This window comes from Python bivittatus, unplaced genomic scaffold (genome assembly GCF_059951505.1).
Source record: "Python bivittatus isolate LINGU-HERP-01145 unplaced genomic scaffold, Pbiv_v1 ctg000340_np1212, whole genome shotgun sequence".
NCBI classification, from domain to species: Eukaryota; Metazoa; Chordata; class Lepidosauria; order Squamata; family Pythonidae; genus Python; species Python bivittatus.
In genome coordinates, this window is record NW_028277056.1 from 12,576,779 (window position 1) to 12,599,845 (window position 23,067).

The following is a 23,067-nucleotide window of genomic DNA, read 5'->3' on the forward strand; positions in this document are numbered from 1 at the left end:
TCAAGAGGGGCTCCAAAGATTTTCCATGTGCTGAAGTGGAAATAGGACAGTACAATAAATAATGCATAAAATCTTCTATAATTTCTTTGAAACATGGGCAGAAGCACATATTATATGGGATATTAAGAAATCATTCCTCTCTAGTTGTTGATGGCATTTGCTGGAGAATACCTCTTGGAGGGATGACACTGTAACACACCTCAGATAACGTTCGCATTCAGTTTTGATTTTATTAAGTATGTACCAAGGGGCAATTTTATTTTGTGATAGTTTAAACAAATTTCCTTGGGCAAAGACATTCGGCATCCTGTTTAGACAAGTTTTTGTTGCTTCTTCCTCCTCCTGTGCTGTTGGTTGTGGCTGAGCTGGTAGAAAAATAGTTCATGCCTTACTGTATAGGCTGTTGGATAATGTCTGTATTCTGTTCTGAGTTATATTTTCCACCCACGTGGTTCATCAGCATTGTCTCTGCCAGTTAGGAAAGCTAGTGTCTTAATTTTGGTTTGTTCCTCCTGTTCTATCACAGTAAGATGTTGTGCTAAGACTTATGAAACCCAGTTTGAAGTCTGCACTAGATCTCTGGGTGATTATGGGGCAGTAGCTCTAAATCTGGCATATCTCACTGAATGTGATAAAGATTCACCTCCCATGTATGGGGCCTTGAACTTTCAGTGGAGAGGTAGAATATAAAGGTGATCATTGCTAAATGAAATTGTGATAAAACTTTTGGGTTTCCATTAAAACACATGCACAAAGTAATTCCAAAACAGACTTGGTTTATGTCAGAGATTGGACACTTCATACTATATACTAAACTCCAAATTTATATAACTACTCTGTTCAGTTCCTATCCAGCCAGTTTTCCATCTTGATTTACAGTAATAAGCACTCCATGTAAAGTTTATCAAGACACTTGAATGTGGTTGAGCTTGTTAATTCTTTAATTTGGGTTAACTCACAATGTGTTTGGTTTGGCTAAAACAGCAAGCTGTAATTAATTATAAAACAGCAGAACAATTTGATTTCTTTGTAATATTCTTCTTCATGCTCTCTTTCAGAGGGAAGTGGAGCATGAAAGGGTGGGACTTGTTCTGATTTGTTCCCATAACCCATGGTTTATTCTGACATCTGAATCAGCTCAGTGTGAAACCCTTCTTTACCCTCTTTATTGTCTTTCATTACTCATTGTTACAAACAACGTTGGTACACAGTTGTAAGTTAAATAAGCAGACTCCTGCCTTATTTAATGGCAGAAGAAAAATGAAAGAACAATAAAGGGATTTTTTGTAAACACCTTTATAAGCTTTAGTGTTCTCCAAAAAACCAGGAAGGAGTTGTACAATATAACAGTTTGTATTAGATCTCTGGCAATTGAATTTTTTTGTGTTAAATGAGAAACCACACACATCATATATTCCCTTCTTCCTAGGTCACAGAACTGTCTTGTGAAACCCAAAGAGGCAATCATGTAAAGATAACAATCACATTAACTCAACAGCTGTTTTCCAGCAATCCTGTGTGCATTCAGTTCTTAAACCTCCTCTTTAAAAAGTGAGTCTTTGGGCATGGGGGTGGGGCAGAGAGAAGGAAAGAAGATCCAGTTTTAGACTAAATTCTTATTCAAGTGTCTCATACTGTAAATTGCTATTTATTATATGTTTTGTGGTACTCCTAATTAGGAATATGTGAAGTAAAGGTTATCTGCCAATTCCAATACTAAACTGATCTGATCTATATCTTCAGACCAAACTGCAGTTCAGAGCACTGATTCCTTTCTGGTTTGGTCTTTCTTCAAATTTTGCAATGTGGAAATCCAAAATAAAGCATTCTTCCTATATTGCTATCTAGCCCCTACTTGAACACATTTGGTTAGGGGAGCCCACAACCTCTCTGGGTAATTGTTCTACTATTGAACCGCTCTTATAGTTAGTTTTTCTCAACATTGAACTGAAATCTATCTTCTTGTCACTTTAATCCATCATTCTGTATCTTTGGAACCAAACAGAAGAGGTGTTGACCTTCTTTTACGTGACATATTTTCAGGTATTTAGAGAGTTATGCCATATCCCTTAATCTTTCATCAGGGCTACAAATAGCCAACACCTTTAATCAATGTTGACAGAACTTGCTGTAATTTCTAGTCCATGGCTCATTGCTGTTGACTTTCTTTCCACCTGTTCAATTTTTAAGAGTCCTTCTTGAGGTATGATACCTAGAACACATTAGACCAGAGTACATTAAAGTGGAAATTGGAATGATTACTTCCCGTGATTAGGAAATTGTTCTTCGGCTAAAGCAGCCTGCAGCAGAACCTGTAGGCTGAAGATTGGAATCTTAAGTCTCCTTTTCAAGAGGCCTCTGGATATTCAAACTCTGCTCCATTCTGTCTTGGGTAGAGAGTAAGGAAGATGAGCGTGACAGAGATATGCAAGTTCCATTACCAAAACAACAAGGGGCAAAACATATCTTAAGTCTGCTATAGACAGAAAAGGCTCAGACAGATGCCTCCCTAATTCACAGGAGTATAAGAAGGGGGAGGAGGTACTGCATAATCAGACTTGCAGGATTTATGTCAGCCTTACTAGGAAGACCAGACCAGGAAATCAACTGCACAGGAAGGCTAAAGCAGTTTTTATTGAGAGTGGCTATAATAACAGAATCTTGCTTGCATTCTCTTCACCACTTCATCCCTGTCATTGATAAAAATATTGAAGAGTAAAGGGTCAAACCTTGTAGCAGTTGACTTGTTACCTTTCTACAATTTGATGAAGAACCTTTGATGAACACTTAATACCTGGTTAGATTGCAGAATGTGTATATTGTAATTTATCAGTTTTGAAATGATACGATTTTTGCTCCAAAGTGTGCTAATACACTTATATTTAATATCCAGGGTTTTACAAAAGTTGTCAATGTATCAGATTGGACGAAACTTCTACAGTCCATCTGATCCAGTGGAAATCCCTCAGCACAAGTAAGTTGGCCAGCTCATCCTGAAATCTTTGCAGCCTAAATATTTCTGTAGCAAATTAACTCAGTTATTTTATCCATGAATAACTCACTATCTGTTGAGAATTTTTATCAATGTTATCCATTAATTTGATCAATATCCATTTTATCTGTAAATAGATTGTAGTCTATTAACAATTTGTTGTTTTATTTATTAAATTTACATCAGGTAGGTCTTCCAAGAGCTCAGGGTTGAGTATGTGAAATTCTTCTTCCGGTTTTATCTTCACATTAACCCTGTGAGGTAAGCTGTGTCAATGGATGAGGAGTAACCCAAAATGACCCAGAAGCTATGCATGCATACCACTTAGCTATGGTTAACTGATCCATTGTTAACTAATAATGAATATAGTTTTCTCAGCTGATAAACCACACTGAGTGGATTCATATGACATACTTAACTAGGTCTGCTAAACTTTAGTTAGACCCTGCATGTACAAAGTGTGCTGAGCATGGCTAGTTTTAACCCTGGTTAAGTAACCCTAGTTCATCTATTTTTTTTTATCCTGGTTCTTGTGGCTTAATGCTCAAACTGTGGATTGCAGTCCCCCAAAGGGTGCAGGCAACTTGGAGGAGGGGGTGTCGCAATAAAAAAAAAAAAGAATAAACAAGCAGCAAAGGAACTATGAGTGCAAATTTATTTTTATTTATTTATTTATTTATTAAATTTGTCCCCGCCCATCTCCCCCCAATGGGGGACTCTGGGCGGCTCACAACTCATTAAAAACAATAAATAAATATACAATTAAAAACCTATAATCACAATTACAAAAAATAAAGAAAAATCCAGGAGGCCGATGGTTCAAGGCAGCAACGCCAGGCCTCTAAGGGGCTAGCCAACCCCACACTTGACGACTTCCCTCCTCGCCTAAGGCCAGATGGCAGAGCCAGGTCTTCAGATCCTTCTGAAAGGCCAGGAGTGAGAGGGCTGATCTCACCTCTGGGGGCAAGATATTCCAAAGGGCGGGGGCTATAGCAGAGAAGGCCCGCCTTCTGGACCCCGCTAGTCGGAGCTCTTTTGCCAAGGGGGTCCGGAGCATGCCCTTTCTGTGTGATCGGGTGGGACAGGATGAAGTTGGGGAGAGGCGGTCCCTCAGGTAACCTGGTCCCATGCCATGTAGGGCTTTAAAGGTGATAACCAACACCTTGAATTGGACCCAGAAGCAAACTGATAACCCAATGCAGCTCGTGGAGCAATGGTGTTCTGTGGGTCAGTGGTCTCCTCGTCAGAGTCCCAGCTGGCCATGACAGCCAGTGAGTTCAGCGTTAAGTATGGATGTGACCCTGGGGGCTCCCTGGCTTTTAACATCGGCCCCTATTGTAGTATCCTTCCTGCAAACATCTTTCTCATAGGTTTCTCACATCATGGATGGTCAAAGTAAAGGCACTAGAGTGGTGGATATAACAAGATTGATCCCTTTCTTTTTGTTATTATGTCTCATGTACAGATCAGTGAAGGAGCTTTGTACCCATCTTTCAGTCATCTTTAGCACTCGTTTTTTTAATTTTTTGACTTTAAACAGAAAAATTTTAAAAAACAGAAAAGAAAAAAGGAAAAAAGAAAGCAAGATAACTTGTATACCATTTTATTTACATGAAAGCTTTTCATACATGCATATATTATACAAAGTTTTACACCATACTTTCAATAAAAGATTGCATATTTCATTACAGTCATCCATACATGATTTATATCTGTGAAGCAACATAAATGCAATTAATGTCACGTCTTCAGTCCACTGAGTAATTGGGTCCACAAATGTATCTTTCTAACACTGAAGGACAAGTTTCTTAGCAATAAGCAGAGTTTATGCTCCAATTAGCTGTTGCTTTGTCCCTTCAACTCTCACTGCATATCCAGGACTCTACAGGCTGGTGAAGTAGGCATTGTCTTATTTTTAGCTTAAAAATTACAACTGTTTTCTTGTCTTTGGGAACAGGTTGTCATTTACTTTGTTTTTATCAAGATTTTCTTTTATTAAAAATCCTTTATAAATATATATTCCACAGTTGGTTTGCCTTTTTTAGGGTAGCCTCCTTGGTTTACCTGCCCAATCTAATAGGACCAGGTGGACAATTTTATGGCCCCACTTTAGATTTTTGAAAGGATGAGAGATCCAAAGTGGTTATCACACATATAAGTGTGTTTGGTTGTGGAGGTGGGCTTTCCTTTTTAATATGCCTGTTTTAGGATTATGCTGTACTGTAGTTTTTATCTATTTCCCTCTGAAAATGGCATGAAACTGAAGAAAGTGTAAGATACAGTCATGATCGGAGGGGTTTGAAGGACTGCAAAAAGAGGATTTGGGGGGTTCCTATGGTTCTGGGGTCAGAGGTTGCTTGCTTCAGTACAGGTAGTCCCCAGTTTAAGAATGAATTTGTACGTAAGCTGGAACAGTATTATTGTATAATACTGTATAAGTAGTATTGTGTAATTAACTCAAACCATTGTGTATTTAACTTGAATTTTGCTACAGAAGGCTCTGTTCTTAACCATGGATCATCTGTAAACGGGGCATTCTTAACCTGGGGACTACCTGTAGTAGAGGAAGGAAGTGGAACTTATAGTTGTCCAGATGTTGCTGAACGTCAGCATCATGCATCAAAATCAACACAGCCAGCGATGGGGAATGCTGAAGGTTATATAGCAACATAATTATTATCAGATTGCCTGATTATCAGAGCCTAGATATGGTGGGTAGGACATGTCATCAGAATGGATGACCACCATATGCCTTGCCAGTAGCTCTATAGTGTACTGGAGTCTGGGAAGAGACCTCCAGGTCAACCATGCAAGTGCTACAGAGACACGGAAAGAAACCTTACACCACTGTGACATCCAGCTGTAGCTACTGACAGAACCTGCTGGCGAGCCCTGTGCTGTGAAGCCTCCACTGGCTTTGAAGACAGGCACTGCCAAAAACTGATAGAAAACTGAGCGGCATCACAGAACAACACCTGCAGTTACTACCACAATGGACTTCCAGTGTCCCCATTGTGCTAGACTGTGCTTCCAGACTGGGATTGCAGAGCCACCTCCATGTCCACAGATGAACTACCCAACAGCGGATCTTCTTCGAACCCGAAGGACACCATATATATAGCAATATCTAAGGGATCAGTAGTTTTCTGGAGGTCAGGAGCCATATTGTGTTGTTGTTTTGCTTCCAAAGGTTGGCATTCTAACCTTAAGCTGTTTGATCCTTTTGAGGCATTTGGGAGGGGGTAACCCCCCCCAGTCTAATACAGGAAAAGGGGTGAGGACTAAAGCCTTGCAGGGGCTTAAAGCATTTTTCCCAAAAAGTTCTGAGAATACTCACATAGAAGATTCTCTGGGGGCAACAAAGGAATTGATTCAGGGTTGCATGTAATCCACAAATCCCCTCCCCCCTCCTTTATGTATTGATTCATTTACTCTGTCTCTGGACCACTGTATCTAATGGAGTCACAGCACTTTACAATGCTGTAATCATAACAAGTAAAACCCTACTTAAAAAACCAAACATGAGATCGTCATAAACTTAAAACAATCAAATGAGATCAAAATAAGATGGCTGCCACCACCGATGCCATCTAACTCACACTCACTTTCAAGTCATAGCTTCTTCCCCAATCCTGCAGTCGGAGTTATGTTACAGCTCCACTACATTAAGGAAACAACAACAACTTTTGCCATCTGTGTTTGCTCCTTGTGAATTGCTGAGAGAGTGATGTTGATGTTAGATTTCATGACTTTTTTTAAAAATCCAAATGCAGCTTCAAAGTGTCTTCTAGATGCCCCTTTTCTACTTCAGAATGCTTCATGACGAAAAAATTGGGGGCTCTCTGCCATCCATAGCTTCCTTTGTTTTGTATGTATGTGGATATTTTCTTCTGTTCTTTGCCAGGCTGCTCAGAATCCGTGTATTAGATTGACTCAGAATGTCTTTTCCTCCCCATTTTAGGCTGACTCTCTGGCCAGGATTTGCTGTGTCTGTTGGGCAATTTGAGAACAGAGTAATGCTCTGCGCAGACGTGAGCCACAAAGTCCTTCATAGTGAAAATGTTTTGGAGTTCATGACTAATCTGTATAATGCAGAGAGGGCATGTTTTGCAGAAATCTGTGAGAAGGAATTGGTGGGGCGTATCGTTCTTACGAGGTACAGTTTACCCCTATGGAAACTGGCATCTTTCAAGTGTTAGTAACTTCATGTTCGCTTCAGTTGCTAACATCAATTAGTAAACAGACCCAGAATTTTGACTCATTTTGTAGTTTTATATTGCAGCTTTAAAAATTTACTTCTGTAAGAATCCTATTCTTTGTCAGTTAACAGTTTGTAGAACTTGTAGCTGAGAGCATAATCATCAGAAATGGCCAGATTGATTGACTGACTGATTTCTTTCTTAGGCTTATGTGTTGCTTCAGTCATAAAATTCTCTCTTAAGCAGCATTCATTCCAATCCAATAACAATTAAAATGTAATAGCCTCACATACCTGCCAAATAAACAATATAATGTGCAACAGCAACAAAAATCAGTCATATATCAACCTGGTCAAATCACATCAATTTTATTATTTGTTTTACTAGAATCTTGAGTTCTCTCAACTAGACCAAGATACTTCAAAACACATTCTAAGACCAGAAGTTTTGCTCGTTGTCTTTTCTTGTATAAGCCTGCTTATTGTTACTATATTTCATCCTTTCAGTATCCTAATTTGGGTTTGAAAAGTATTTTTCCCTCCTTGCAAATGATCCAGAATTTTTTCTGAGCACTCTAATCTAAGGAGTATGGTTAATGTTGGGAAGAAGCAAATCTGTTTTTCTATAGCTTTACTTGCAGAGATTATTTTTCTTCCTACCCTTCAGAGCTGTTTTCCTACAGGAATGGGAAAAAATAAACCTTGGCTGGTTTTATTTTGTTTAAGTGATGCTGTTGTATCTCATGTAATGTTAATCATACTTTTATAATGTTCTGATATCTGCAAGGATAATTTTTAGACTATTTTACAGTAGGAATTTGTATACATTTTATTTATCAATCTCATTCATAAAATATAAAACGAGACTAGTAAATAAAAATATGTTTAAGTAAACAAAAATCTGGACTGACAAATAAAACATAATAAAACAAGACACATATCATGCATAATTATACTTTGTCTCTTCCGAAATGGGGCAACATGTATTTTTCACAAGAGAACAGCATTTTTGCTTAAACTTAATGTTTTATTTTATTTTACTTAATGATCTACCATTCATTTGAATTGATTTTAGTAGGTGTGTGGAGGAAAGAGTTATGTCAGGTCACACTAGGGAATACCTAGAATATTTAGAATATTTAGATTTTTTTACTTGACACTTCAGGTACAACAACAAAACATATCGCATTGATGATATTGAGTGGTCTGTGAAACCAACAGATATGTTCCAGAAGCGTGATGGCACTCAGATCTCTTACAAGGATTACTACAAACAGGTAATTGAGAACCTGAATATTGCTGGAAGACACTGCTTCAGTATTTGTAAATATGGTATCCTTAATTGTGTTGGACTATAATTTCTAGCATTCTCAGATTGGTGACATTAGCCCAGAGTTATAATCCAACAGAACTGAAGGATACCAGATTGAAAAAACTCTTCTGGTGCTTTGTCTAAATAGAATAATAATAATTTAAAAAAAAACTATAAAAGAACAGAAAAAATACAAATGCATTGCTTTGTATTTAAGTAGAAAAAGTTTATTCCAAATGCATAGCACCTCTTGTCAAATCTTTAACCAACCCTTGTTTTCTTGGGATCATGTAACTGCCATCAGGGGCAACCATTTGATTGTAGGAAAAGTCAGTTTCTTTAAAGAGTGGTAGGCAGGCATTACATGAGCTCTCTTACACACTTTAAAGCACCTTTATGTGTTCAGATCTTGAGCACTGCACAAACCTAGAAAGTAGCTGTAAAAATATAGGGGAAATCAAGTTAAGTAAATGTCTTAAGTACTTAGGAAATGTCTTAAGTACTTAGGAAAGCAACACATTCTGTTCAGTGGAAAGTCTTGTTTTAGCTATAATGTGTTGCTCATCTACAGCATCATGCTCGCTTACCTCTGATTTCATATTTCTGTGAACAGCAGTACGATGTAGTCTTGACTGATATGAATCAACCAATGCTTGTTAGCCAACTGAAGAGTAAAGGCAGCAGTTCTGCTGAATCCCGTTTGGTGCATCTAGTTCCAGAACTCTGCTACTTGACAGGTAAACCAGCAGCCTCTCTCATTCAGCATTCTGAGCTTGACTTTAGCCAGTTCTGCAGTATTTAAGAGGTAGAGATGAAGTTTCTGGTTTGAAAAGAATATAGAAAAGACATAAAGACAGCACAAGTTTTTTGCATGCAGAAAACTCCAGTTTCAGTTCTTGGCCTCCCCAGGTAATGGATCTTAAGCAAGTCTTTGAAAGATGTCTATCTGAAGCCTCAGGGAGCTATCAATATATGCCACCATTCTAGATGGATCACAAAGGCAGTTTCGAGTCTTTGTGAAGCTCCCTGCAACACCTAGAAATCCAAGGAGCATCTAGGAATATAACTTCAGTCTCTGGGGTGTACACACATTACAACTGGACTAGAAAATAAATTCCACAGAGAATGGACTGCCCTCCCTCCCTCCCTAGCAACCCTACGGCTTTTGTAACTTTCCTGTGTGTTTCTAACAGAGTTTCTGCTCTCCTGAAGATCAGCCTGTTACTAACAAAATGCTCATCATTATGACAGTGGAATGTATATGGAAGAGAATGTGTAAGTTGCTAACCTGTATCTGTGGGTCATTGCTCTAAATTCAAACGATATGACAACTTTGTGGCAAATAGTGAATGGTAAAGTAAGAGTAAGTCTGTCACCCTTGTATTCTAGAATCCCATAATCACTCTATTTTACCAGTATATTCAACAAATCTCAGTCCTTAGAAAATAGGACACCAATTGCTAAGCTGGCCAGGGTTGATCCTTGCCCCCTTTCCACATTTAGAAGTAGATTGGCTGATAGATACCTAAACCTGAATGAAGCTCCTGGGGAGGACTGTCTTCTTTCCAAAATGTTCAAATGCTTTAAAAGAGAGTGGGCTCCCATTCTAATTGCTTTGTTCTATCTAAATAACACTCATGGTTGACTTTCAGAAGTTTGGCATACTAGTACTGTTATTCCCCTCTTAGAAAAGGGCACTGGCATAAATCCAGCAGCTGTAGACCTATTAATTTGATAGATGTAGTGGCAAAACTATATAACAAATATCTTTCGTTCAGATAGAAGAGATATGATGTATTATATCATATATAGAAGATTATATATAGATAGATTATATAGAAGATATATTAGCTTATATATAGAAGATTATATTATATAATATATATTATGTGTGTGTGTGTGTGTGTATGTATGTATGTATGTATATACAGGTGAAACTCAAAAAATTAGAATATCGTGCAAATGTTCATTTATGTCAGTAAGGCAACTCAAAAGGTGAAACCAATATATGAGACGCATTACATGCAAAGCGAGATATGTCAAGCCTTACTTTGATATAATTGTGATGATTATGGCGTACAGCTTATGGAAACCCCAAATTCACAATCTCAGAAAATTAGAATAGTGTGAAAAGGTTCAATATTCTAGGCTCAAAGTGTCCCACTCTAATCAGCTAATGAATCCATAACACCTGCAAAGGGTTCCTGAGCCTTTAAATGGTCTCTCAGGCTGGTTCAGTAGGAATCACAAGCATGGGAAAGACTGCTGACCTGACAGTTGTGCAGAAAACCATCATTGACACCCTCCATAAGGAGGAAAAGCCCCAAAAGGTAATTGCAAAAGAAGTGGAATGTTCCCAAAGTGCTGTATCAAAGCACATCAATAGAAGGTTATGTGGAAGGGAAAAGTGTGGTAGAAAAAGGTGCTCAAGCAGCAGGGATGACCGCAGCCTGGAGAGGATTGTCAGGAAAAGGCCATTCAAAAGTGTTGGGGACTTTCACAAGGAGTGGACTGAGGCTGGAGTTAGTGCATCAAGAGCCACCACACACAGACGGATCCTGGACATGGGCTTCAAATGTCGTATTCCTCTTGTCAGGCTGCTCCTGAACAACAAACAATGTCAGAAGCGTCTTACCTGGGCTACAGAAAAAAAGAACTGGTCTGTTGCCCAATGGTCCAAAGTCCTCTTTTCTGATGAGAGCAACTTTTGCATCTCATTTGGGAACCAAGGACCCAGAGTCTGGAGGAAGAATGGAGAGGCACACAATGCACAATGCTTGAAGTCCAGTGTGAAGTTTCCACAGTCTGTGTTGATTTGGGGAGCCATGTCATCTGCTGGTGTTGGTCCACTGTGCTCCATTAAGTCCAGGGTCAACGCAGCCGTCTACCAGGAGATTTTGGAGCACTTCATGCTTCCTTCCGCAGACGAGCTTTATGGGGATGCTGACTTCATTTTCCAGCAGGACTTGGCACCTGCCCACACTGCCAAAAGTACCAAAACCTGGTTCAATGACCATGGGATTACTGTGCTTGATTGGCCAGCAAACTCGCCTGACCTGAACCCCATAGAGAATCTATGGGGCACTGCCAAGAGAAAGATGAGGGACGTGAGACCGAACAATGCAGCGGAGCTGAAGGCTGCTATTGAAGCATCCTGGTCTTCCATAACACCTCAGCAGTGCCACAGGCTGATAGCATCCATGCCACGCCGCATTGCGGCAGTCATTGCTGCAAAAGGGGCCCAAACCAAGTACTGAGTACATACGCATGCTTATACTTTGCAGAGGTCCAATATTGTTCTATTTCCAATCCTTGTGTTATTGATGTCATGTAATATTCTAATTTTCTGAGATTGTGAATTTGGGGTTTTCATAGGCTGTACGCCATACTCATCACAATTATACCAAAGTAAGGCTTGACATATCTCGCTTTGCATGTAATGCGTCTATCTCATATATTGGTTTCACCTTTTGAGTTGCCTTACTGACATAAATGAACATTTGCACGATATTCTAATTTTTCGAGTTTCGTGTGTGTGTGTGTGTGTGTGTGTGTGTGTATATATAAAATATGAACATAGCAGAGGAACAAGCAGGTCTTAAACAGTTACTCCACAATAGCCCAAGTGTTTATCTTAAATAATTTAAAAGAAGAGTATGTCAAACAGCATAAACACAGCTTTTATTGATTTTTGAGACCTTTATGATTCCATAGAGTTACAAGCTTTCAAAATTCCACAATAAACCAGTGCTGACTGATATTGGTAAAGGTTTTATATTCAAATACTAGGATTTGCCTTAGACTTTCAATAACAGATTCTATTTTAAATGATATCTCCACTACTAATGGAGTGAAGCAAAGATACATTCTTGCTCCTTTTTTATTTAGCTTTTTTATAAATGATGCAATCACAAGCCTAATGGAGATAGCCTTTTTTCTCAAAAGATTTCGGATAGAAAATTGACATCGTAACTCTGAGCTGATGACATGATCTTCATTTCCCAAATCTTGGTTGAACTATGAGGCTATCCTTCTTTGAAAACTAATGCCAGAAAAGTGATCTCATAATCAACTATGATAAATCAAAGGTAATAATCTTCAGAGGTTCTAATTCTCACCATTGATGGCATCTGAATACTGCTCCATTTGATCAAGTCACTTGTTATCATTACCTTGGTATTTTATTTTCCTATGAAGAAGACTTGGGTTCTCTGCAGTCAAACTTTGAGAGTCAAAGCAGATATTTACTCACAAAATAAGCATTGTTGTGAGATGGGCAGTGTCCAAATTTGAAATATAAATAAAAACTAAATAAATATAAAAATTGTTATTTGAACATTTTGGTGGCAAAGGGGTGGTTTTCAGAGCAGCCTGCACTTTATTCAAAGTAAAGTTCTAACCCTCTATATTATGTGGGGTCAAGATGTGGGGTGTCTGCTCTTCCCGTGAGATTTCAGTCTCAGAATCACACCAGAATAAAATCGTGAAAATCATTGTAGGTATACCTAAATACACCCCATCTTTGCTTCTTCAGGTGGAAACTAGGGTAACCTCTAAGAGCAGCAACTCATCTAAAAATCTTGAATTACTGGCTTTAGTAATACATACTTCCTTCTCAGATAACTAAAAAAAGGCTTCCTGGAGTAAATGCAGGTTAACCTTTCACTTTATATATGGATTTTCTTTTCAGTCATTTGCCAGTCTCCTCCCCTAGAACCACCAAGGAAATGGCCAAGAAGTGCGTTACTAACTGTGCAATTCAAATGCCTTGATAAGCACTGCAGTGTTGTCATGTTTTTCTTGAATCAAAATTTTCCATTGTGAAAACCTTATGACAACTTTTCTGTTATGAATACCTTATGACAACTTAAGTCCACAATTAAGAGATGCTTTAATACCATCAGCAATACTTGAAGCGAGAGTTCGAAAATCCCCTCTAACATTTGCTTCTGTCTGTGTAAAGGAGATGTGATTGAGGATCTCATTGTTTGCTTCACTGTTTGTCTTTTTTTAATTTCTACTGAACCCTGGGAAAAAAATCGAATGACTTTTTCTGTGACCTAATCATTACAAATATCACTTCCTTGTTGTCATCAATCAAAGGAAAAATAGGAAATTTTTGCCTGATCTGCAGCCAGTTTTCGAGAAATTTGTGCATGCTGACACTCATAACTAAGACCAGGACAGTATACATGCTGTACCAGACAATTTAGCTTAGTTTTTTTTTTACTTGTTATACTTGCTGTTATTTCATTTCATATCTTAACATTTATTTTAATTTTACTACTCTGTAATTTCAATTTGTTACAGCAGAAATGCTATATATAAAAATTCAGGCAGATGTGCACCCTCCCCCCACACCCTTACATTCATATACCCTGCTGTGGTGGATTCCTATCCTTGTGAGACCTCATGGGTTTTTCTTTTACTAAAATAGTAAAAGTCCATGGCTTGCTTTATTTTTACAGGAGTAGATGGCATCCATTCTGTGTTGTGAAATGAAGGAGAAAGGTGGAGTCCAAATTTCTCTTTATTTCTGGAGCTCCGTTCAAAATTAAAGTTTTTCCAATCACTGTATAGCTCCATCTTGGATTCTGTTTCTTGATCCCAATAACAGTAACAATAAAACTACATTTCAAATATATTTATGGCATTGTTTATATGTGCTGGGCTGGCTGTCATGGAAATGGGTGCTTCTTCAGGTAAAGGAGCCAGTGAAATCTGTTACAACTGAGGTGTCAGCCAGAATTGCGGCAGCTGGATTCTAGAATAGGTGAAGACTCTCAATTGCTGTCAAGGACAGTGCCCTCTGTAAAGCACTGTGGCAATCTCCCTGGGAAGTTTCCAGAAGTTGGGCTAAGCTTGTAGCTGATACGGTGTCATTCCATATCCCTGGATTACCTGGCCCAGTGGCTTTTATAAAGATATAAAATACCATGAGAGGGAATAAGATAAAAAGTGATGGCATGTTGTGAGTAGGCTGCTATAAACTGGGATGTATATCTGTGTCTGAACGTGGTGCTTGTTTTTCAGTTTGCAGCATGTCCTTGGTTGCTCTTCTCCGATCCTTCTGGAAGTCTCATATTTAATACAAATAAAGATTGGGCTGAAAATTAGCACTTTGCAGGCCATGTTAGTAGTACTCTGTAATATACATGTTTTCTAAAGGGGTGTGTGTGTATGTATTAGGGACATATTTATGTAATGCAGCCCATCCCACTTCTCATTGCGATCTAAATAATAACGTAGGATTATTCTGAATGTGTAGACTGGCTTTCAAGCATTGTAACTTACATATATAATATTCAACTTACAATGTAAAAATATTTACACTGTACAAGCAAAGTGTAAATAATACTCCTTGTTGATAGAGATAGAAGATGGGATGTTTTCACACATCTTCTGCTTACCTTTCAATCATATCTCGTGACTTAGTCTAGCTGAGGACCCCAAGGAAGCCAACTAGGACTGGTCATTCACAGAGAGTGGCAACACATGAAGAGGTTCTGGCCCCAGCAGCATCAGGACCCTGGAGAGTTCACTGCAGGTGGCTTACAAGCAGTATTAGAACTCTGATCAGGAGAGCTGTTGTTCCAGCATCTGTGCCTGCCTATGACCATTTGGGACCTCAAATGGGCTTAGAAGAGCCAAGGATTTGCTAGGTGCATACATGCTTGCTGTTGACTCTAGAATTAAGAGCCCTTGGCTCTTCCTTAGTCATGTGTGACTGGGAAAGTGTACGGAAGAGTCCTCTAGGTCTGAGCTGTCAGATGAAAGGAGAGGAGCCCAGCTAGGTTGCAGCATGTGACTGATTTCAAAATTCAGACCTGGTTAATACTTGGATAGGAGACCACTATAAAATCCCAGGCCAGACTGGAGGAAGGCTGTATCAGCACCAAGAATTGAGCTTTACCTTTTTTTCTCCTTACATCCTTTGGGATGACCTCAGGATCATCAATTCTGACCGTAATGACATAACACCTCTGACATTGATTTTCACCATTCTGTTGATCCCAAGTGCCACATACTGATTTATGGCTTCGTAAAATATCCCGTTTTTTTTCGTTAGGCCTTAGCAGACGTGCAACTTCAGACTTTGGCTTGATGAGAGATTTCGCTCAACAGACTCATTTGTCCCCAGAATACAGACACCTACAGCTGTCTAGACTTGCTGACAACATTCAGAGGTAATTTTCCATCAAGATTGGTCCTGTTGCCTAACCATACATCCACAGTGTTTGGATTTGAGTCTTTTACAAGTGCATGTTTTGGGGAAAAACAAATAATAAAATAAGAGCATAGAACTATTGCACAGATTGATATATAGACAAATTAACTAACTGCTGATTTTTCAGTTTTTTTTCTTAAATTTCCAGCATGAAGCTGCATTTGAAAAGTATTTCCACTTAAAAAAAAAGAACTGGAGATATTCTGTACTTTGATAATTGCATTTTTATTTTTGGATTTTCTACATAATGCATTCAGAAATATATAATTATGCTAGGCCTAAGTTCATATACTGCATAGTATTTTATCTTTTTCTAATTATATTAAGGTAATTGGATATTTAAGAGAAGGCATCAAGATAGAAAACAAGGTGTCTCCAGCTGGGTTGCAGTTTGCATTTCTATATGAGTGGTTCCTGGCAATACTAAACTTGACCATTGCTGATTTACAGGACAGCTTGATCCTCTTTCCAAGGCCTACTGCAGCATCTCCCTTCTTGGTTGTGGGCATCCAGATGAGGAAATGGTTTAGAAATATTTTAAGTTAACTAGAAGAATAGGTAACACATCTTGTTGCAGGAAAGAGTGATGGTTAAGTCCTGCTGGGATTGACATAAGGTGACAATTGACTTTATGTCAAAAAAAAAATCACTCAACATCAATAATTACATTTATGATGGAAGAGAATCATCCATGTCTCCAGAGAAGTTAAGTCTCATTGAATTCAGGATTCAGATCTCTCAACTTGTACAGACTTGCTTCTTCTGTGTTTTTATCCACTAGATGGAGTTAAAGAATCATCATCAGTTTACAGAGACACAGGGGCTATGTCTGAAACACAAATGGAGTTTCAGAGGAATTCCCTCCATTCTGAAGAATATTCTCCAGAAATATCATTTATTTGTTTATTTGTTTATTTACTTATTAGATATATACCTATTTAGAAGCTCAAGATGACATACATTAAGGTTGTGTGTGTGTGTGTGTGTGTCCCTCCTATTTTTTCCGCAAACAACTACCCTGCATGGGAGGTTCGGCTGAGAGAGTGACCACCTCAAAGTCATTCTGTGATTTTCCATGGTTGGCAATGAAACCGAACCTGGGTCTTCCCAGTGCTAGTCCAGTGTGCGACTGCTACATCACACTGGCCATCCAAAGTGAACCAACTTCACAAGTAGTTATTGTGGAGAAAACCTAAGGAGACAATCATACACTGAAATTCAGGGGGAAAGGTGGGATGTAAATATAATAATAGAGAGAGAGAGAGAGAGAGAGATATTCATTCTCCTGTTTATTGTGTTGAATTGTTTTCTATCATTCATCTCTTTCACTTTCATCTGCTACTGTTAGGCTGGAGTTACATACCTTCACAACTTGATTACTGTATTAACCCATTTTCTAGGTTCACCCAATACACTGAACCCTAAATTAACCCTAACCCTAAACACATGATAAATGGTGAAAGCAATTAACTTAAATTACAACTAGTCCAGGTCAGCATGGTGTGTGAATGCAACTGCTGTGCCTTTTGCAATTGTTAGGTTTTAACTGAGCTGGTTAAATATTTTATGTGAATCCAGTCATTTTGATGAACAGTTGGATGGAGCACTTTCCTAAATTTCTGTAAGGGCTTTTTACAATGCTGGCGTTTCTCCCAGCCGCCATTCTCTCCAAGATAAATTAGGACTGGCCACAGTTACTCATAACTTAAAGAAGCCTTCCCCAACTTGGGTGCTTTCTAGGCATATGAACTTCAACCCCAAGAATTCCTCAGCCAATATGGATATTGCCAAGAATTTTAACAGTTGGAGTCCATAAATATATATTAAGTCAGGTTAAATTTGTGCTTGTCAAAAATTGTTCGGAAATACCTGTTGACCCAAAAGGCATCTGCCAAGTTTTTAGCTGGAGCTTGTAGATATTTTCACGGCATGAAAATAATAGTAAGGACAAGTTATATCAGAGGGTATAATATTTTTGCAAAAACTGAATGGAACATATAACAGAATTGCAAACAAAAATGTGCGTGTTTGGGGAAGAATGCAGAAAAATGCTGAGTGTGGAAAAAAAATTCCAAAGTACTACAAACCAAATGTGATAGAACTACAAAAATAAAGCTTTGACTTAACTATGATAATTTGCAAAAATGGCAAACTGAGGAAAATGAAATTGGTAGAGTTGCTCATCCCTACTCAGAATTATAATTAATGTACTCATTGATGTTACAGCTTTCACTCAACCCCCAGTGCACTAAATTGGGGGATCTGAGAAGGTTTGTACGTAGGGGCATGGCATAATGTAACATCTGTGTCTCTCTCTCTTGAGTGTTTAAGGGAAGATGGACTGTACATACCATTCAAATAAATTCCACATATCTTTTCTTGCAACACCACTGAGCATCAGGACCTGGGTAGCTGCTAAGGCTAATGCCTTGTATATAGTCATCTAAAGTTAGTGGTCCATGACTTCAATTCCCAGTAGAGGGCTTGAATGTCATAGAATAAAATCTTGCTGTGTTCGTCTGATAAGTCCCACTAAAGATGAAAGTGGTCATGTATTGCCTCCTGGTGGTCGGTATAATTGAAAAGTATGCAAAGGATTCTGGATCCAGTTGATTTTAGGGTTGCAATTTTCTTTCAGAAATAAAGATGCTCGCTTAGAATTAGAAAACTGGGGGTTGCAGATTGGATGTCAGACTTCCTTGACTGGTCGTGTGGTCCCCTCAGAAAAAGTCCTCATGCAGAATGAGACAGTAAGTAATACAGGCTTAATTCGCATTTTACTTCATATTGTTGAATGCCACCTCCTCATATTGCCTTCCGTTTCAGGTTAACTCATATGTATGTATGTATGTAAAAAAAATAATTTTTTATGAAAGAAATTTTAATAGAATAAAAACAATACGAATTTTGAAAGAGAAAAGTAAAGAAAGTAAAAAAAAAAGTAATGAGTGAAAAAAAGTGCAAAGAAAGAAATGGAGAAGAAAAAGAAAAAGTTATAAAGAAGTGGCTTCTGATCTTCTTAACAGCAGTTACAAGTACGTATATATTTTACCCTCTCTAAGGTTACACCATAATTTCCTTCTTTCCATAGTCTACCCTTTCCAATCATCCATCCCATAAAGTTCTTTTTTTTCTTTTTTCAGCAAAACGTCCATAAGGGGTTTCCAGTCCCCCTTTCAGGTTACCTCTGCAGTAACAGCAATGTATAGACAACAGCCCTTTCTATAGATAAGGGCGGGACCAATCTTTCATCCCACAGTGTTGCTGGGGTTCCAGAGACTCTCACAAGCAGAGGCAGTTAACTTTTGGCTCAGCTGTAGCTCCAGAGAAAACAGGAGACAGTCTTGGAGTGCTTCCTCTGAAGTTCCAGGACAGACAGTTTCTCCTCATGGGAATTCAGATGTCATCTTGCCTCCCTGCTCCTGAGATTTCTGTCTCAAAGCCAAGTTGCCGTATTCCTTTGCCACATTCCCCAATTGTTTGGAGCAATCAGAGGGCGCTTTGCCACTCCTTCCAACAATCTTTTTTTGTGTGTGTGTGAAAGCAAGTGCAATGAGGAAGTGAAGGGCGGGGGGAATTGGCTGGAGCTACTGGTTCTCCGTCACCACCCCCCGGCCGGCCTCTCCTTTCTCCATCCTTTCCAGATAGGGAACAGCAGTGATGACATTTGTACGGGGACAGGAAACTACTGCAGAAAGTAAGAGAATGAGGATGGTGGCTAGGTGCAAGTGCCTGGTGCCCAGAGACTGAAAATAAGAAGCACTTTTTGAGTCTCGTCTCAGCTCATTTCCTCATGAGGATGCTGTTCAGTTTGAAAATGGTCCAGGCGAAGAGTCTTCCATGATACCTGCAAGGTTGGAGTGCTCAGCTGCTTTATTTCTTGTCTCAGGCAGATCTTGTATTTGGCAGCACTCAGAAGTAGAAGGAGGAGGATGCAAATTGGTGTAGGGGTAGGCAAATGGCACTGTATCCCTCCACTAATTTATAAAAAATAGCAAAAAGTAAGGCTGCGTGAAACTCCTTGTCAGAAGAAGCGGTGGAACATCTGTAAAGTGCTCATTTGGACACAACCAGCCTCACATGACAGGCAGAACCCATCCGGCTTTTCCAGTTTAATCAACCTTCTGCACAGCTGAGGAATTGTGTCCTTGTCCTGTTTTTTAAACATAGGTCTAGCCCTCTTTCAAAAGAGCATTAAACCCATGTATAGAAGGAGCTTGAATAATGCCTGACTGGCGTTTTCCAGTATCTCTGCAGAGGCAGACATCTGATGTCTCCTACACTCTAAGCAAATACTGTAAACTTGGGGAGGAATACAGGTAGTCCCCGGGTTCAGAACGTCTGGGTTACAGATGACCCATAGTTAAGAATGAATGGAGCCTTTTGTAACAAAATTTGAGTTAAATACACAATGATTCGAGTTAAATAGACAATGATTTGAGTTCATTACACAATATTACTTATACAGTATTATACAATAATACTGTTCTAACTTACATACAAATTTGACTTAAGGACAGACCTTGGGAACAGAACTTGTGTTTAAACTGGGAACTACCTATACCCAACAGTTGGGCCCAGCTCTGGACCTGCCATGCATTAAAAGCAATTGGTGGTAGTTTTTCCTGCCCTCAGGTGATACTCAGTGTGTATGTGATGGGGGGGGGCATCACTTTCCTTAATTTATCCTGCATTAAAATTATAAGGACGGAATCACCTTCTGGCTTTGTTTGTTGTTGTTTAGTCGTTAAGTCGTGTCCGACTCTTCGTGACCTCATGAACCATATTGCGCCAGGCCTTCCTGTCCTTCACTGCCTCCCTGAGTTTGCTCAGTTTCATGCTCATTGCTTCAGTGATGCTATCTAACCATCTCATCCTCTGCCGTCCTCTTCTCCTTTTGCCTTCAATCTTTCCCAGCATCAGGGTCTTCTCCAAAGAGATCTCTCTTCGCATTAGGTGACCAAAATATCTGAGCTTGAGCTTCATTATCGATCCTTCCAATGAGCAATCAGGGTTGATTTCCTTTAAGATTGACTGGTTTGACCTCCTAGCAGTCCAGGGGACTCTCAAGAGTCTTCTCCAGCACCACAGTTCAAAGGCATCAATTCTTCGGCGCTCGGCCTTTTTATGGTCCAGCTCTCACAGCCATACATTACTACTGGAAAAACCATAGCTTTGACTATGCGGATCTTTGTCGGCAAGGTGACGTCTCTGCTTTTTAATATGCTATCTAGGCTTGCCATAGCTTTCCTCCCAAGGAGCAAGCGTCTTTTAATTTCATGGCTGCAGTCTCCATCTGCGGTGATCTTGGAGCCCAAATAAATGAAGTCTGTTACTGCTTCCATTTCTACCCCTTCTATTTGCCAGGAATTGATGGGTCCAGATGCCATGATCTTAGTTTTTTTAATGTTGAGTTTCAAGCCAGCTTTTGCACTCTCCTCTTTCACCCTCATCAAGAGGCTCTTTAGTTCTTCTTCACTTTCTGCCATTAGGGTGGTATCGTCCGCATATCTGAGGTTGTTGATGATTCTCCCTGCAATCTTAATTCCGGCTTGTGATTCTTCCAGCCTGGCATTTCTCATGATGTACTCTGCATATAGGTTAAATAAGCAGGGTGACAGTATACAGCCTTGTCGTACACCTTTCCCTATTTTGAACCAATCGGTTGTTCCATGACCGGTTCTAACTGTTGCTTCTTGGCCCGCATACAGATTTCTCAGGAGACAGGTAAGGTGGTCTGGTATTCCCATCTCTTTAAGAATTTGCCACAGTTTGTTGTGATCCACACAATCAAAGGCTTTTGCATAGTCAATGAAGCAGAAGTAGATATTTTTCTGGAACTCTCGTGCTTTCTCCATGATCCAGCGAATGTTGGCGATTTGATCTCTAGTTCCTCTGCCTCTTCGAAACCCAGCTTGTACATCCGGTAGTTCTCGGTTCATGTATTGCTGAAGCCTAGCTTGTAGGATTTTGAGCATAACCTTGCTAGCATGTGAAATGAGTGCAATTGTGCGATAGTTTGAGCATTCTTTGGCGTTGCCCTTCTTTGGAATTGGAACGTAAACTGACCTTTTCCAATCCCGTGGCCACTGTTGCGTTTTCCAAACTTGCTGGCATATTGAGTGCAGCACTTTAACACCATCATCTTTTAGTATTTTAAATAATTCAGCTGGAATACTGTCATCTCCACTAGCTTTGTTGTTAGCAATGCTTCCTAAGGCCCACTTGACTTCACTCTCTAGGATGTCTGGCTCAAGGTCAGTGATCACACCAGCGTGGACATCAGGGACATTAAGATCTTTCTTGTATAGTTCTTCTGTGTATTCTTGCCACCTCTTCTTAATCTCTTCTGCTTCTGTTAGGTCCCTGCCTTTTTGTCCTTTATCATGCCCATCTTTGCACTAAACGTTCCTTTCATATCTCCAATTTTCTTGTAGAGATCTCTAGTCTTCCCCATTCTATTGTTTTCCTCGATTTCTTTGCATTGTTCATTTAAGAAAGCCTTCTTATCTCTCCTGGCTATTCTCTGGAAATCTGCATTCAGTTGCTTATATCTTTCCCTTTCACCCTTGCTTTTCGCATTCCTTCTTTCCACAGCTATTTGTAAAGCCTCATCAGACAGCCATTTTGCTTTCTTGCATTTCTTTTTCTTTGGGATGGTTTTAGTTGCTGCCTCCTGTACAATGTTACGGACCTCCGTCCATAGTTCTTCAGGCACTCTGTCTACCAAATCTAATCCTCTAAATCTATTCATCACCTTCACTGTGTACTCACAAGGAATATGATCTAAGTCATACCTGAGTGGTCTAGTGGTTTTCCCTACATTCTTCAATTTAAGCCTAAATTTTGCAGTAAGAAGCTCATGATCTGAGCCACAGTCAACTCCTGGTCTTGTTTTTGCTGTCTGCATAGAGCTTCTCCATCTTTGGCTGCAAAGTATATAATCAATCTGGTTTCGGTATTGACCATCTGGTGATGTCCATGTGTAGAGTCGTCTCTTGTGTTGTTGGAAAAGAGTGTTTGCTATGACTAGCTTGTTCTCTTGACAGAACTCTATTAGCCTTTGCCCTGCTTCATTTTGTACTCCAAGGCCAAACTTGCCTGTTATTCCGATTACTCCTTGACTTCCTACTTTAGCATTCCAATCCCCTATGATGAAAAGGACATCTTTTTTTGGTGCTAGTTCTAGAAGGTGTTGTAGGTCTTCATAGAAGCGGTCAACTTCAGCTTCTTCAGCATCAGTGGTTGGAGCATAGACTTGGATGACTGTGATATTGAATGGTTTGCCTTGGATACGCACTGAGATCATTCTGTCGTTTTTGAGGTTGTACCCCATT

The 23,067-nt window shown here is 39.4% G+C and overlaps 1 protein-coding gene across 4 annotated transcripts in view; it reads left to right on the forward strand.

Moving 5' to 3' along the window:
• The window catches only part of PIWIL4 (piwi like RNA-mediated gene silencing 4), a 46,749-nt gene that overhangs the window by 10,236 nt on the left and 13,446 nt on the right, over positions 1-23,067 (forward strand). For 3 of the 4 annotated variants that reach the window (XM_088140585.1, XM_088140589.1, XM_088140586.1), the window contains exons 6-12: positions 1,430-1,551; positions 2,894-2,974; positions 6,954-7,148; positions 8,356-8,467; positions 9,116-9,239; positions 15,572-15,689; positions 18,369-18,480. In XM_088140585.1, the coding sequence (XP_087996711.1) occupies positions 1,430-1,551; positions 2,894-2,974; positions 6,954-7,148; positions 8,356-8,467; positions 9,116-9,239; positions 15,572-15,689; positions 18,369-18,480 (864 nt within the window). The remainder of the gene's footprint in view (positions 1-1,429; positions 1,552-2,893; positions 2,975-6,953; positions 7,149-8,355; positions 8,468-9,115; positions 9,240-15,571; positions 15,690-18,368; positions 18,481-23,067) is intronic. The other variant, XM_088140588.1, reaches the window with a different exon arrangement.